This window comes from Nelumbo lutea, chromosome 8 (assembly GCF_056320005.1).
Source record: "Nelumbo lutea isolate HS-2025 chromosome 8, American lotus-T2T, whole genome shotgun sequence".
Taxonomy (NCBI): Eukaryota; Viridiplantae; Streptophyta; class Magnoliopsida; order Proteales; family Nelumbonaceae; genus Nelumbo; species Nelumbo lutea.
Genome location: NC_142691.1, coordinates 11220022 through 11235564, shown reverse-complemented (window position 1 = coordinate 11235564; position 15543 = coordinate 11220022). Strand labels below are relative to the sequence as shown.

Below are 15543 nucleotides of genomic sequence, written 5' to 3'. Positions count from 1 at the left end.
TGGTTGCAATACGAATTTATTTGCACTGTTGCAAAATTATAGTAGTGTAAATGATTTTTGTGCAAATTATGATTTATTTTTATTTTAAAATTTATCTTATTTTGTTTGATTGGAGTACAAATGAAACAAAGCAAGACTTGAAGCAAAATAAAATAAAACCCAAAACAAAATTAAATCAGAATTTGCATTCTTTTCATTTACACTCCTATATATTTGTACTAGTGCAAATAAATTTGCACTGCAACCAAACACAGCCTCGAAAAACAAAAGAAAAAAAAAAACATTTATTACCTCTTAAGGCTTATTTTTATAGGTATTATTATGTCACCAATGGAACCTACTTGTTTATTGAATTTCTATTAAATGATTGAACCAACATGGCATTTTTGCTAAAAAAATAAAAAAGATACCAACCTGTAGAGAGGAGCTAATTAACTAGGCTAAAGTAATCGACAAAACAATCCTAGGTCACATGGATCATAATAATCCAGGAAAAACAAAAGATGATTTTCAGCATAGAAAAAGTCCACCTATATATATTCTTAGATAGGAGTTGCTCATTGTAGACTGCCATCTGCGCTATCCAATACCCATAGAGCTGTTCTCATTTTCAAGTTAAGCTGTGTTTGGTTATGAAGAAACAAGGTTCAAAGTATTGATACTCTCGATATATATATATATATATATATGCTCTCTAGGGGTGTAATCGAGCTAAACCTTTTTGTGAATTATTCGGGCTTGGCTTGCTAAATACTTGAATTTGGCTTGTAGTAATTGAGTTCAAATCTAGCTTCACTCAAGTCAAGTAGATGGTTGAGCAAAATTCGAGCTTTACAATACCCCACTTTAATGGTTCACAATATATATATATATATATATGCTCTCTAGGGGTGTAATCGAGCTAAACCTTTTTGTGAATTATTCGGGCTTGGCTTGCTAAATACTTGAATTTGGCTTGTAGTAATTGAGTTCAAATCTAGCTTCACTCAAGTCAAGTAGATGGTTGAGCAAAATTCGAGCTTTACAATACCCCACTTTAATGGTTCACAAGCCTAATGGAATTCATAATAAAATACTATTTTTTAATATATTTACATTTGCACTGTAAATAAACATAAATTTTATAACATTAAGCTATTTATAATTTAGATAAATACATTTATAATTGATTTTCATAATATATTTTTATGTATAGTGTTTATAATATTAATTTATTTATAACTTTTAATACTAATCTATTTATAACCAGCTTGAATTGAACCGAGCTTGAATAACTCACAAGTACTGACTTAAGTCGAGTTTAAGCTAAATACATAAAACTCGGTCGAGCTCGAGTCACATTTCAAGCTCTCTATTTTTTAGTCAAGTTAAAGCTCGAACAACCTGATACTTGCCTCGACTCAACTCAATTACAACCCTAAAGATCTCATTTGTTTTAAATTTTTTTGATACAGCCATTTGTCAGTGGGTGTGTTTTATGAAATGTTAACATAAAACACATTGGAGATCCTGTGGCAATTGACTAGAGGATCTTCAATCTGTTAGAAGAAGAATAAGAATAAGGGATAATAGAATCATTGGAGAGACTGGAGAGTTCCTGCCGGAATGCTGGAGTTCTTGCTGTCGTTCCACAGTCATGGACACTGGTGTGTGGTGAGTGGCCGGCGAGATGCTTGGATTAGGGCTCGAAGGGGAGGATGACAAGAAATGGAGAGAGTTCAAATGGCATTGAAATTTTGAAAGAAAACTTTTGGGTTTTCGTCCTTTTGTGTCCGATTCAACCAAACACCTTGAGACAACGGGTAAAAGTCCGTTAATTTTATATTTTACTCGCATAAGCGAACCTCTAATTGGTAAGTTCACGCGTCCAATAGAACGCGGACTCGCCGAAAGGTTCGCTTTACGCCGCACGCTACGACTCTATTCTCTACCTCGCAATACTTTATTCTCTCTCTTATAGTCATGTGGATTCAGGATTTTATAAAGTTATATTGTTATTATTTGGATTGGTAAAACATTACATTTATAGACACCCAACCCATATGACAATATTTTCAGACTCTTAACAGGCTTTTCTGTTTTTAATTCATTATTATTCCTTGCAGTGGTTTCATGGCTCAAACGTCTTCCCATGATTTGAAAATAAGTGTTCCCTAAGAAAGGACGAGGTCGGTTATTAGAGTTTTCATGATTTTCTAGTACTGAGAACACGATGCATGTGTGAAGGAGAGAGAGAGACACAGAAAGTTGAAATTTCTATACCAAGAAACGTTTCACTTTGATGCCACAGTAAGATAAAGTATTGGAAGTTTGGAACAATCAATACAGGATAAGAGCTCTTGTGAAAGACATTGAACCTCAACTTATCAAAAACCTGTACCGAGTCTGAGTCTGAATCCTATCCAGTCTAGTACGGCAGGGATCTGAATGGCACTTATTTCTATTATGGCTTGGTGCAAGCTGAAAGAACAAAGACTAGGGACAGATCAAGAAGGTTATCGATAGATAAACAAACAAGATTCACGTAGCTAACCCCATATAGTTGAGATAAAAGTTTGATAATGACAATGATGAATTTAATAATGAATATAGCACTAAGAGAATGGAGAATAACGAAGCAGGATTCATCTAGCAGACCAAATTCAATTGGGATAAGGCTTAGATGATGACGACTTATAACAATTATAGTTTGTAACCTATCATATCTCTCATGTTGTCTGTTAAAACCAGATTGACTTACCCGCATGAAGTCTTGACACTTTTTTTGGGTAGAAAAGAAGACCAGTTCCTTAAAGAAAAGAAGAGCAAACAGTCAAATGCAAAAGAAAGTCTCTAAGCCTGTATTTGGTTGTAATGCAAAAAAAAAAAAAAAATGCAATGATGCAAAAATGGCAGTGCAAATGATTTGAGTGCAACTTCTGACCTAATTTTGTTTTAAATTTTAGCTTATTTTGTTTGATTGCAATACAAATAAAGTAAATTAAGACAAAAGCAGCATAAATTAAAACCCAAAACAAAAATAAACAAGAATTTACATTTTTTTATTTGCACTCTCATTCATTTGTACTAGTGCAAATAAAATTGCACTGCAACCAAACACAACCTAACGACATTGGACCTGAGACACCACTACTCAACATTAGTAGCATACACCCTACCATTACCAATAGCTACTAATGCTCAAAACTGATAAACAAACAAAACCAGCATTCAGATCATTAACCAGCCATTCTGGTGGGTAGGACCAATCCAACGAGTTACTAGAGAGACCATTGATATTGTTGAGACCTCTAGATTTAACCATCAGCTTTATGCTTCTGCTTGCTTGGAAAGCCAAACTCACCATGCCATATCCACATTTTGCAGCCACAAAAAGACCATTTGCATCTCTAACACAACCAGACCAAAAGACGAAGCCGCTTCCTTGGATACTTCCATCTATGTTAACACTGTCAGGAATCAGCTAAATGGACAAGTATACAAGTGAATTGCTGTATCCATTTCAACGTCGGAGAAACCCAGTCAATGTTAGAAGAATTTGTCCCCTAAAGTAACTTCCTTACACTGCGATTGTTTGCCATGCCATGAAAAACAAATGCATTAAAGTACAGCAGGCTCTCCATACAAATTGAGTAATTCTTGTCTCAAGATCTACCTTCATTTAGTTTGTTTTGATGGGTAAAGTGCATCACAAAAACTTCGCATCAGTTTTTGGGATACAAAATTTCTATTGCCAGTGAGTGCAGAAGAGATGTTGCAATTTTATATTAGGTAAGGGTGTTGGCCGTTGGGTGCAAATTATAATTGCAAACAAATGAATCCTGATGCAATTTTTGCATCTGGTTTGAATTCGTCCTACAAACAAATGTCACATATCAGAAAGCGACCGTAAATACACTACCAAAAAAAATATAACGATCCTACACTAAAAATAGTGGTCAATTTGGGCAAATGCAATGAGTTTATTAAGCTCAGTTTGGGAAGAGTGCAAATAAAAATATGTAAAATGCAAAAACCTGTAGATGGTATTTCTAAGCCTTGTATTTGCACTGTACATATTTGTATCTGCACTCTTCGACCATGTCATGGATTCCCCACTGGAGCTTGTCACAGCTTCTTGATCTGTCTTCATTGCTCACCATCGTTTAGCTGTATGATGAATTCATTAAGACATTGTCCATTGGCTCAAGATAATCCAGCACTTTCATTTCAAACAAGCAGCCCAACTTTTGGCAGTTGTTTAACAGTCAACGTAAAACAAATTGCAAGAGAAGCAGATGCTGTGCTACTTGATTATGAATCTGTTTAGAATTTAATAATATATGATGTTTGTGTTGCAGGACCTATATAACCTGTGTGTTGGCTGAGCAATAGATAGCATTTTTCTGATCTGACGCTAAATAATAACATAATTGAGACAGCAAAGACATGGAATTGGAAACAGACTGAAACTCTCGTCCTCTAAAAAAGAAAAGGAAAAAAATGAAAGAACAGACAACTGTCAATGTAGTCAGTATGTCAACAGGATACTGAAATCGAACTGTCAGCATTCAGAAAGTCTTCTTGAAAGGGGGTTCCGTGCATACATGCTAGCTAACTATAAATCAAGTGCTATCAGCAGAACAGAGGACCAGTGAATGAAAAATTACATTATATTCATGGTATAGACAATCAATAGAGTAAGACTGTATATACAATAATAAGCCTTTCCAGAAGGGTTTATGTCAACACAAACCCATCACAGAGTTTAAAATGGATGGTTATGTACACTCCAAATAAAAGGAAAGAAAAGAAAATAAAGAAAAACAAAATAGATTGGCAGAAGAGGGACAAGATACCTGCTTTAAATTTTACATGCACCTTTCCCTTCAAAAAATCCAACTTCAAGATACCGTTCTCCCATAACAAATAGATGCAATATATAGATTTTTTGACCATTTATCCTGCAGCATTTCCAGAGTAGAGAAATATGTAATCAATTCCTTGAAATCACAAAAAGCTACCAGAGTTGTTCTACAACACTGCCCAAAGCTATCTTTGCAAACAGTCAGAATAGTGATATGTGAAAGTAGCACCCTTCAAAAAAGCAAGAAAAACCAGAGTGTTCTCAATTTGCAATAGACATTTTCTTCAGATTTGGAAAACCATTGTTGTCAGTGTCAGGGATTTCCACAAAACATCCAATGTTGTGGGTTTCAAGTTTGACAATGTTAACTTTCCAATGAAATCCAACATACTTTGATACTTGAAACAAAGTCATGACTGAGAAATCCTACCTTAACATGATTACTAGGAAAAGCAGATGTGCGCAATGTTTCTTGTGTCACATCTGGTGATTTCCTCTTGGGTGTACTGAGTATGAATGCAGCTTGATCAGTAGTTGCAGCAGCTGATGTAATCCTGTATCCGCTCTCCCATCGTCTATGGATCCCCTCACTTGGATAGAGGAAATCGAGTTCAACAACCTAAGGGAGGAGGTCAAACTACTAACTTTAAGAAACTGTGGCATGCAAATAACAAAGAAGCCTTCATTTCACTTCTTAAATAGTGTAACAGTCTTCAACATAGGTTACCTGATTTGAGAAACCTGCATTTCGGGACATAACAATGCCCCATTTACCACCTGCAGTCGCCATGCAAGTAACAAAGAAGCCCTCATTCCATTTCTTATTGATCCATTTGAAAGGAAATACATCACTAACTTTGTACGATTGTTGAGTGTATGGTGTCCCTTTGGTAGAAATTAAGGAAAGAAACATATCAGTTGCATCAAAATCAATAAAGTAACCATAAAATTGTTTCTTTCAACATTTAATCATCTGAAATAATTTAGGTTACTCTTTCTGTAGTGATGTTAATAAATATGCTAAAAACACATTAGAGGGAGATAACCATATTTAAGTAGAATTCCAAATGTATAAAATGGTTCTGTTGCATTCCATTTTTCTCTAAATTGGTGGCTTCATTGCCTGAATATCCTCTCAAAAATGAAAAAATAAATAAATAAATAACGTTTACAAATTGACATAAGCTCATAAAATGCAACCAACTGGGGCAAATCATACAAACTAAAATAACTCGAATCATTGCATTTGAAGTCATCTGCATTGTGTAAAACAAACATAATACTCTAAACAGGAATCTCACAACTAAATTGATACATATTTTCCAGGTCACTCAAGAGTACTCTTTTTCTTCTCCCCACAGAACAAGCCTTTACCTTCTTCTCCCTAGAGAATGAATTTTCAGATTGAAGTTCAATTTAATTGTCAAATAAGCAAGTTAATCCTTTGCTCCTACATGGAAGGGGTTTAGATCAAGGAGATGGACATCCAATGATGTGAACAATTCTTAAGAAGTTCAAGACTATGATTTGTTGACCCGCAGAAAACAACTAATGTTTTCACTGGTCAAAGGCAGTGCATTTCAAGTTAGAATGAATGAAAAATCAACCATCAAATTCCTCTCTTTCCCTGCTGCTTGCAATGTCTCTTTCCCAGACACTTCGGATGGATTAGTGCAATGTTGTTCTCCCTACTCTTGCTTCTTTTTTCTGATCTGAAGCCTAGCCCATTGATAAAGATTTGATGAGAAAGGCAACCTATTCCATGCATGAATGTTGAACTGGTAGAATCAGTTGATCACATGCAACGTATGTGTAGGTTTAAGGTGAGTTATAAGGAGTGTAAGCTCAAAAGTCAAAAGTGTATAAAGTTTCAGAAAATCTAATAAACTATATTTTTAATTTTGATTAAAAAAACATATATGATGTTCAACCATGACCCATATAAATACAAACATATATGACAACTCTGTCAATGTGTGCTTGTATTACATTGCCAGTCCCAAGCCCAGATAAAAAGAAGGGTTGCGTCAGGGCGGCAGCTGGCATTAAAAATTTTGCCAACTATCATTGTCATGGATAATCGACCCCATATCATTTGAACAAGGCTTAGTGACATATAAGCCATAAGCCATGACATTTTACCATCAATTTCTATCAAAAGATGGAAGTTACAAATTTCAATTCCAATAAGCAAACAAAGTCATGAAAAAACTACATTTGCACTCTGGTGGATGCACACTCGAATGACGGTGGCATTTCTTCATTTGAATTAATAAAATTTTCAATGGACCAGAGTCCATTTGGGAGGGCAGGTGAGAGAGAGCATCACTCTCTGTCTTCTCCAATAACCAAAAATTTAGAAATTAAGAAACATGAAACAGAAAATACTGCCAAGTTTATTTCCAGCATAGAAAACTCAATCATTGGAACAAATATGTGAATTTAACGACAAGCATCAACAGAGATTAATTTCACAGCACTATTTAGTGAATTGCCCTCTGCACATCACATATTTAAGGTTCAACATGCCATTTCTCTATCTGTTTAATCAAGAATATGGAGTTCTCAAGAGGATTTAACGGAGAAACTATAGCTGCATAGATGTCTGGGAAACTCTGAAGATAAAGAACAAAGCAACGAACAATGACCATAGATGAACTCAGTCTTTTACTTTTACTTTTTACCCCTATATTCTTATCAATAAAATTTGAATTATTTTCCATTGAATATCTTAATCGCGATATCCATTTAAAATAATTAAATCCTTCTCATCTTCAGCACCAATAAATTTATTCTGATGTAGGACTAAAATTCAGGTCTGATAAAGCCTAAAGGTGCCTGTAAAATCAGTCCTCCTGGCAATCTGGGAACTCCCAATTTTTGCCACTTGAAAAACTTACATGAAATGAAAAAAAAAAAAAAATTATAGGCGCTTAGAAATCAGAAATGCAAATGCAAAGACTCACCCTTGGACATTACCACCACGGCACTGCCATTAGTTGCTCCAGCCACTGAACTGATATAGTAATTCTTATCCCACTGTTCCATAATCCAGTCCTGACCAAGATGCCAAGAAGAAAAGGATTTTCTGAGAACCAGAGATACCAGAAAAGTTAACAAAATGATATCTCAAAAGATACATGTCATAAGCTCCTGCAATACTTACCTTGTGGAGGAAAATGGGAGAAAGGTCATAAACCTGAGACGTGAATCCTGTCCCTGCATCCATAATGATAGCCCACAGGTTTGCTGAAGATGCTATACAGCTAACATACAAGCCATCTTCCTTCCCCTTCTCCACATGCTGGCAAAGTCTCGAGTCCATCACATTATAGTGATACCTGTGGTGCCAAAGCACATATCACTTCCAGCAAAGGGAACTTAAGAATTTTGAAAAAAAAAGGGATCGTGTCCTAGTTCCTGGATTTTCTTTTCACTATTTTGATTTCAGTATAAGCATAAGAAATATATTGATATCTCAGAACCTGCTCCATAAGTTCAGAGAGAAGGAAAAAGGTATAAAATATAATTCAGGGTTCTCAAATTTCGCATCCTTATTTCCAATGTGAAATGTGGAGGTCCTTGTGTTGCAACCCATTCACTTTTTGGGCTAAGGCACATTGCTCAATTGGTTGATTAGACATTCCAAAACAAAAGTTCTCTAAGGTGTAAGAGAAAACCTCCCAATAAAACTGCAAGAAAAATCAAACATAATAGGAAATTTACTTGAGTCAGGGGCACCAAACTAAATATGTAATGTGTCTTCCTGTGGGTCAACAAGTCCATGGAAAAAGGGGATTCCATGGTGGAAATACCAGAAGTAACAACTACCATAAATAGAAAGAAAAAAGAAAAAAAAGTCTTTGGTACTTTCCAGTAATGGAAAATGTAACATGATGACCATACCAATCAATCATAAAGGATGTCATTTAATATAGTTCAAAAAAAGTACACTGAAATATGCAGTCTTGTTTTAATTTGTATTCAAAATTCACTAGAAGTGCATTCCAGGCATATTTTATAATAAATTGAAAAGAAAATGAAATTGATAATTAAACAGTTTATTCACACCCATCATCGCGATTTGAGATTAAGCATTGTTGATCAAAATTTTGAATTACCTCTGCTTCATTGGAGATCTGGAGTTATAGACTGAGATCCACTGAGTAGCAGGAGTACCCAGCCGGACTTTCTTTTTAGGTTCACCACTGTCTTCCAAATCAACCAGTATCCTTCCTCTTTTCTGTCCCACCTATAGTGATGCATGAAAGAATTAGAACATTCACTCCCTTTAAACAGTGAACAATTCAACTTTGACCAGAAAAAAGCAACCTTGAGTACACCATCAGTTTTGATGGGCCGCAGAGATGCATCGGTTGCAATCATGTGTTCAAAAAGGGAAATAAGCTTTGAGTAGTTTGGTTCTTCGTCAAAACTCATATTGGTGACTGTTTCAAGAAATTGTTGGAATGGGAGTGGGCAGAAGCTACAAAGCATCTTAGGAGAAGTTGCCATCTTCTTCTTACAAACAAGAAAGCTTTTGTTATCTCCCTGCATGTTGATAGACCATTCAAACAATATATTAAAGAAAAAAAATAGATTATTAAGTTACAAAAGACAATACAGTTAAAGGATAAAATAACTTACAAGAAACCCTTGCCAGGGAAGCTTTCCTCTGAGGAGGAATATCAGGGTGTATGCCAATGATTCAAGGTCATCCCTTCTGCTCCCTGTCCTACCCAAATGAGCATGCACACTTGCATAACGTACTGTGCCCCTGAGAATGAAGTAGAACAGAATACTCGTTAAATATAGATGGAAGCATCAGATCACGAACTTCAATAACCAATATATAAAGTTACCAACCTGAAAACATCAGGCCTTTGGTCATAATCAACATGGCGACCAGATAATGCATCCTTCCATCTAGATGCTGAAATAGGCATAATTACAATCCAATTGGAACACTTTGTACAGCTTGCTTTGTAGAAAAAATAACATGAGGAAATTCAGGTTATTGGAACTTATAATGTAGATTCTATAGGAATTTATACCCAAACCAAGGTCTACTAAATAGAGCTTCCTTTCATCATGGGTGCCAGGCTGACCAAGAAGAAAATTCTCTGGCTTCACATCTCCATGAACGAAACTGGGGAAAACCCAAGAAACTATAATTGCATACACAGAAGAAAATGGTATGTCGATCTTATCAAGAACAGTAAATAACAGAAACTAATAGGAATTACCCCCTTCCGTGAAGCTTCTGCAGTATTGATATTGCCTCCACTGCTATACAGGCAACCATCTCTTCAGACAACCTGTAAAAGGACAAGGATGCTCAAATAACATAAAAGAAAATTAAAAGCATAAGAATTAAGAGAAGGAACTACGTTGTCATACATCTGATTATTGGTGTTCCAAACATCCCATAAACTTGGACCAAGCATGTCCATGACCTAGAAGTAAATCCCACAACAAAAATCACATATGAGATATCAATAAAATGCATGAGAAAAAATAAGATGGAATTTCTTTTTCAACAGTAATAACGAACAGGCAATAAAAAGCCCTTCATAACACATAATCAGTTTGGAAAATGTAGAGGTTCAACTCACAAGAATGTAGTAGTCTCCTTGGCAGCCCTTGTAATGGACTAAGGGAAGCCCATAACAACCATTAAGCATGCTTCATGAAGAGGGAAATTAAAAGATATAGAAAATTAGAAGCATCAGTTGGGCAGAAACATATCAAAAGACTGGCATTTTTCAAAATAAATAAATAATAGCAAACATAACACACTGGCTTACCTGTAAACTTGCCACTCATAAGGAGGACCATGATTGCATCCTTTACTATTTCGATGCTCAAACTTCAAGGCCACCTACACAGTAAAATAAGTCTTAACTAATTTTTACATTGTTAGAGCTACCTGCTTTGGAAAGGGAAAAACAAGCAAATATAAAATAAAAGAGAGAAGAAAAGTCCACAGTACCTCAAGGGCATCAGGTCCCGTATGCCCTGTGCCACCAGTCATCCTTCTTCCAAGATAAACTTGTCCAAAACCCCCCTTACCCAATTTTTTTTCTATCTTGTAAACAGGGGAGTTACCTAGTTGTACCTGTAAAGTGGAGAAAGGCTCATTGTTTGCAAAAAATGATACATAAAACAACAAATTGTCTAGTGGGAAATTACTTTTATTTTGTTTTGTTGTAGTTCCAATATTAACAACCCTATGAATGCACTGTACTATTGGCAAATAAGAATGAGGTATGGCAACAGAATATTCCAAGGGGCACAAAGATCAACAAAACAAATCATTGACTGTGTAGCCATTAAAGTCATATATTGGCTGAAAATAAGTGATTTATTTAAAGATTTTTCAGTGGATGATATACAAAAGGGCTGGTCAGCAGCGGCAAACTCTTCAACCAGGCAATCTGTCATTCAGCCCTCTTGGACACCACCAGCACAGCAAAGGGTAAAATTGAATTTTGATGGAAGCTCCATGGGTAATCTAGGACCCTCGGGAGTTGGGGGAGTTTTTAGGGATGGGGAGGGCAGAATGGTGGCACTATACTCTGGTCCCATAGGAGTGGTAGACTCTTTGAGAGCTGAAATTTTGGCTCTCCTACAAGGCCTGAGATTTGCCAAGCAATGGGAGTTTCAGAACTTGGAGGTGGAAGGAGACTCTAAATTGTTAATAAGGTGGCTGCAAACAAAGAAGTTGGGTGTATGGAAGTTTAGACAGCAAATAAGGGAAATAATATGCTTGGCAAGGGAAGTTGGAGTTACATTCAAATGGATAAGGAGATCGGAAAACTCTGTGGCAGATAGCTTGGCAAAACAGGGGACCTTCAGGGAAAACTTATTTTGGGCTGTACTGTAATTCTTGATGTTATTTTGGGGTCAAAACTCTTTGTCTGAGTGGTTGACAGTGTAAGATGTTTATTTAATATTCTTAATGAAAGTTACCATTTTCAATAAAAAAAAAAATAGATACACGAATATCCAGTAGCCACATGATTTTACTTTCCCTTAATCAAGTACTGAACCATTTCCTGTATTGTAATATTTTCTAAGATTTATTAAATTAACTTAATGGCTGTGGTTTTTATTGAATGTCCATGGCCTGTGTCTAACCCACTAAGCAAACCAAAAAACAGGATCTGTCCAGTGTGCAAAATTTACAGGTGGAGCAACATAAAACAGTGGTGGCTCAGTATGTTGGACAGGAAGGGGAAAAAGTGTACAAAGAATAATTAGGAAAGGTGATTCCAAAAAAAATGCAAACAACAGCACAGGAAGCTGCAGAGATACATACCCTCTCAGGAAGAGGACTTGAGTTGCCTTCCTCCTCAACAGCAACTAACTTTTCCATGCTCTTCTCTGCCACCACCTCATTGTGAACTGCTACCACCTCTCTCATTGCTACATCCAAGCCAGTTGCAATCTGCTCCTCTATCGGCCTACCCAAAGGCTGAGAAGGCTTCTCTGGCTTTGCCCCTTTGGCTCCCCGGCCTCTACCCACTGCTCTTGCCCTTGGAGAAGCAATGGCTTGCTTAACTGGCTCAACCAGAGGTTGCTTTAGTATGGGAGCATTTGAGCCATTTCCCCTTCCAGTACCACGCCGGGTTGCTCTCACTGGATTTACAGCAGGAGTTGTTTCGAGATCATTAACCTGCTTGGATCTCAACTGGGCCTGGCGAGCTCCACTTCGTAAATCTGGCATTTTTCTCCCATGCAAAGATTACCACCTTGTTCTAAGTTTATACTCCAATCTCAAATGATATTGATTGATTCAATCCTAAGTATCAAAAACAATGAACAAATCAAGAAAAGAGAACATCCAGTGGTTGTTGAGTGAAAATCTCAGTAAAACATTTCCAGGTTCAAGATGCCACAGAGGCTGATATGGAAAAAAACAAATTTAAACACTTGAAAAGAAAAACCACCTCTCAAGCTTCAGGATTGGAAAGATAAAAGTGCACATCACTTCAAATACGCACCAACTATTTCATCACCCGAAGTAAAGACCACATAATCCAGTTTAAAAACCAATGTCAAAAGCATTTCCAGATTCAACATACAAGAATCTTGCAGATTCAATAATTTTTAAATAGGTTTGTCATCCTACAACAGAAAGAACCCATTTTGAACCTATGGAGTTAAAGAGGTTGATCTATGGAAAAGATACCAAAGCCATTTCGACAGAAGAATACAGAGAAGTTAATTTCAACAAAATGATATGTAGAGGCCATACTTCTATAGGGGCAATCTCTTCTATATCTGTAGACACAAAATGATCATAGACAGACACAATTGCACGACAAATCAAATACTAGAGAAACCATTAATCTAGCACACAAGTGTACTCTGGAGAAAATCAACATATCAGATTAAAGTTCAAATAGTTCTATGCAAAACAAAGACCAGACTAGAATCACGAATGTTTACATGGTTGGGTTAAGAAAAACTTGTTTATTAGAAACCAACTTCAATCAGAAGATGTTGAATGGACTGATTCCAATTCAAACAAATTTCAATCAAAAGGTGTTACATAGACTGATTCCAACTCACATCTAACCACAAACCCAACATCAAATTATCAATACAAAAGTCCCCTTCATCATCAAAATTTCAGACCCAAATCAATTTTAGTGCGCGCTAAACATCTGATCATTCATGAAGCCGAAGCCATTGATTAATACAAAAAACAGGAAAGGAAAGGAAAACGATCACAAATCAGTCCGTCAAATATTAATATTTCAACACAAAAAGGCTCAGAAGTATTACCAGATAACTCAAATTTGTCTATCATAGAATCCTTTACGAAAACTAAGAACACCCACGTCAATCGAAACCCAGTCTATCATCTAAACAACCAAGACCCATCTGATCAAATACTCAACATATCAAGCAAAGCTCAAAGCTCATGTACATATTCATAGAAACCAAATGTACCATCAAAGAAAATAAAACGAAAAATAATAAAAAATAAACATGGGTAAATTTGTTTAAGCTATACGTGTTTCGATATCATCCAATAGAAGAAAATACTTACAGACATAATAACAAAGTTAAAATGTATACATACCCAGATACCCTTTGAGGAGATTAAAAAAAAAAAAAAAGGTATCTTTATCCAAAGAAGATGAAACTAGAAACCGCATAGAAGAGAATGATGGTCGCTGAACGCTGTGATGCTGTGAGTGCAAGGCATGGGCTGGCAAAAAGGGTGTGCACCTTCTCACCTTCCCTCCATGCGTACGATAGTAAACCTTCCCTCCATGCGTACGATAGTAAACCTTCCCTCCATGCGTACGATAGTAAAGTGCGAGTGCCACCGCCTCCTTAATTCTTCCTACTAAATACTAATCTTAGAAAAAATAAAAATAAAAAAAAAAAAACTTCCCTGGTTGCGTGCATGATTTGTGGCATATGACTGTATCTCGTATTGTCGTACACGTCAATGGTGGACACTCGTCCAAATCCGTTAGATCGGTATCTTTTATCTCCATTATGTACCAGCCTTCATGATGAATCGGCAAAGTAAAAGATTTCAATCGGATAGTCAGGTGATAACCTGCTCTGCTGATGCAGCATTCCACAACGTCGCTTTCGCGAAGGAAGTCACTCCACGTGCGACAACCGTACATTACAATATGTATGAGTGCTGCTAGGGCTACGTGACCTAGGTAAAATAAGCCTCGTCACCGTGTTACGAGTTACGGAGTATGGTTATTGGTTAGATGGAATATGTATTGCGTGCTTCTCGTGACCGTGGCCGACGACGATCCGAAGGGTCTCACGATGCCACGGCCCGTAACGTGAGCATTTATCACGTGTGATTGCCTTTAACTGCAATTTACGTGACGGAGGGTGGAGGATGGAATTACAAATTTGCAAGAATAAATAAACAAATAAATAAAATAGGGTGGAAGGAGAAATGATGGGTGAACTCTGTTTGTGCTAAAATCTATGTTGCATGTATCAAAATGTCATAGGTTTAAGATGCAAGGAATCAATTCATTTTGTTTATGAATTACAATATTAGTCATTTTTATTTCAATAATAATATATAATATTTTGGTCATTTTTAGTTTATTTTATTATATTATTCAATTAAATTTAAAAACAAATGAATCAAATTTAGATCTACCTATGTCTAATTACATTGAATTTGGGGTGGTATTTTGAAAAATGATTTAGAAATTGACCATTTGTTTCCATGAGATAGAGATTCAATCGTCTAGGTCAAATGGGTTAAGTCATGAGATCATAAATAAAAGATAAAAGATAAAGAAAATTACAAAAAAAAATGCAAAGAAGGGCATACCAACAGTATACATCCATCAAATTGAAGTGTGATAAATGTGAATTCTCATTATTAATGATGATGGAAGTAGCTAAAAATAGAAATAAAATAGAAAAAATAATATTGGACCTATAACCCATTGATTGAGTGGTTCAGCTGAAGGTCATCAAGTCATTGACCAAGTCAAGGTTTCTTTGCAAATAAATAGCTCAAGAGTAAAACAAACCCATAAAATCAAGCATCAAGCATCATGAGAGTGTTTGCAAAGTTTATGTTCGTACACCGGTTCAGTAAGCGGTCTTTAGAATCAATGCCATTTCCTGAGAGGCATTTTTTCAAAAAATCATGCTGCATAAGTATGTTGTTTTCTAAAAATCAAATT

At 36.1% G+C, this 15543-nt stretch overlaps 1 protein-coding gene across 15 annotated transcripts; it reads right to left on the bottom strand.

The window, feature by feature from the left end:
• Positions 1-2259: 2259 nt before the first annotated feature.
• LOC148842712 (casein kinase 1-like protein HD16) lies at positions 2260-14188 on the bottom strand. Of its 15 annotated transcripts, XR_016103380.1 has the most exons (19): positions 13941-14054; positions 12168-12568; positions 10839-10964; positions 10654-10727; positions 10462-10531; positions 10247-10302; positions 10093-10164; positions 9901-9995; positions 9713-9779; positions 9494-9623; positions 9179-9397; positions 8968-9098; positions 8013-8187; positions 7813-7903; positions 5574-5731; positions 5277-5465; positions 4839-4943; positions 2741-2788; positions 2260-2460 (listed from the first exon to the last, which is right to left on the bottom strand). XR_016103380.1 is itself a non-coding variant. In XM_088958493.1 (18 exons), the coding sequence occupies exons 1-17, from the start codon at positions 14014-14016 to the stop codon at positions 4884-4886; spliced, it is 2190 nt and encodes a 729-aa protein (XP_088814619.1). In that variant the 5' UTR covers positions 14017-14054; the 3' UTR covers positions 2260-2788; positions 4839-4883. The 15 variants fall into 15 exon arrangements, 14 of the variants coding, with proteins under 14 accessions (XP_088814619.1, XP_088814625.1, XP_088814627.1 ...); XM_088958493.1 differs by having other exon boundaries at positions 2260-2788; XM_088958499.1 differs by lacking the exons at positions 2260-2460; positions 2741-2788 and adding an exon at positions 2977-3855 and having other exon boundaries at positions 12168-12650; positions 13941-14095.
• Positions 14189-15543: the final 1355 nt, after the last annotated feature.

Bases quoted from the DNA above. Each gene is read 5' to 3' on its own strand.
- LOC148842712 (XM_088958502.1), bottom strand. From the start codon at position 14,016: ATGCGGTTTCTAGTTTCATCTTCTTTGGATAAAGATACCTTTTTTTTT. The intron at 12,569-13,940 runs GTATGTATACAT...GAAAAATGCCAG, and splicing joins TCTCCTCAAAGGGTATCTGG to ATTTACGAAGTGGAGCTCGC. The intron at 10,165-10,246 runs GTATGACAACGT...GTCCTTTTACAG, and splicing joins TGGAACACCAATAATCAGAT to GTTGTCTGAAGAGATGGTTG.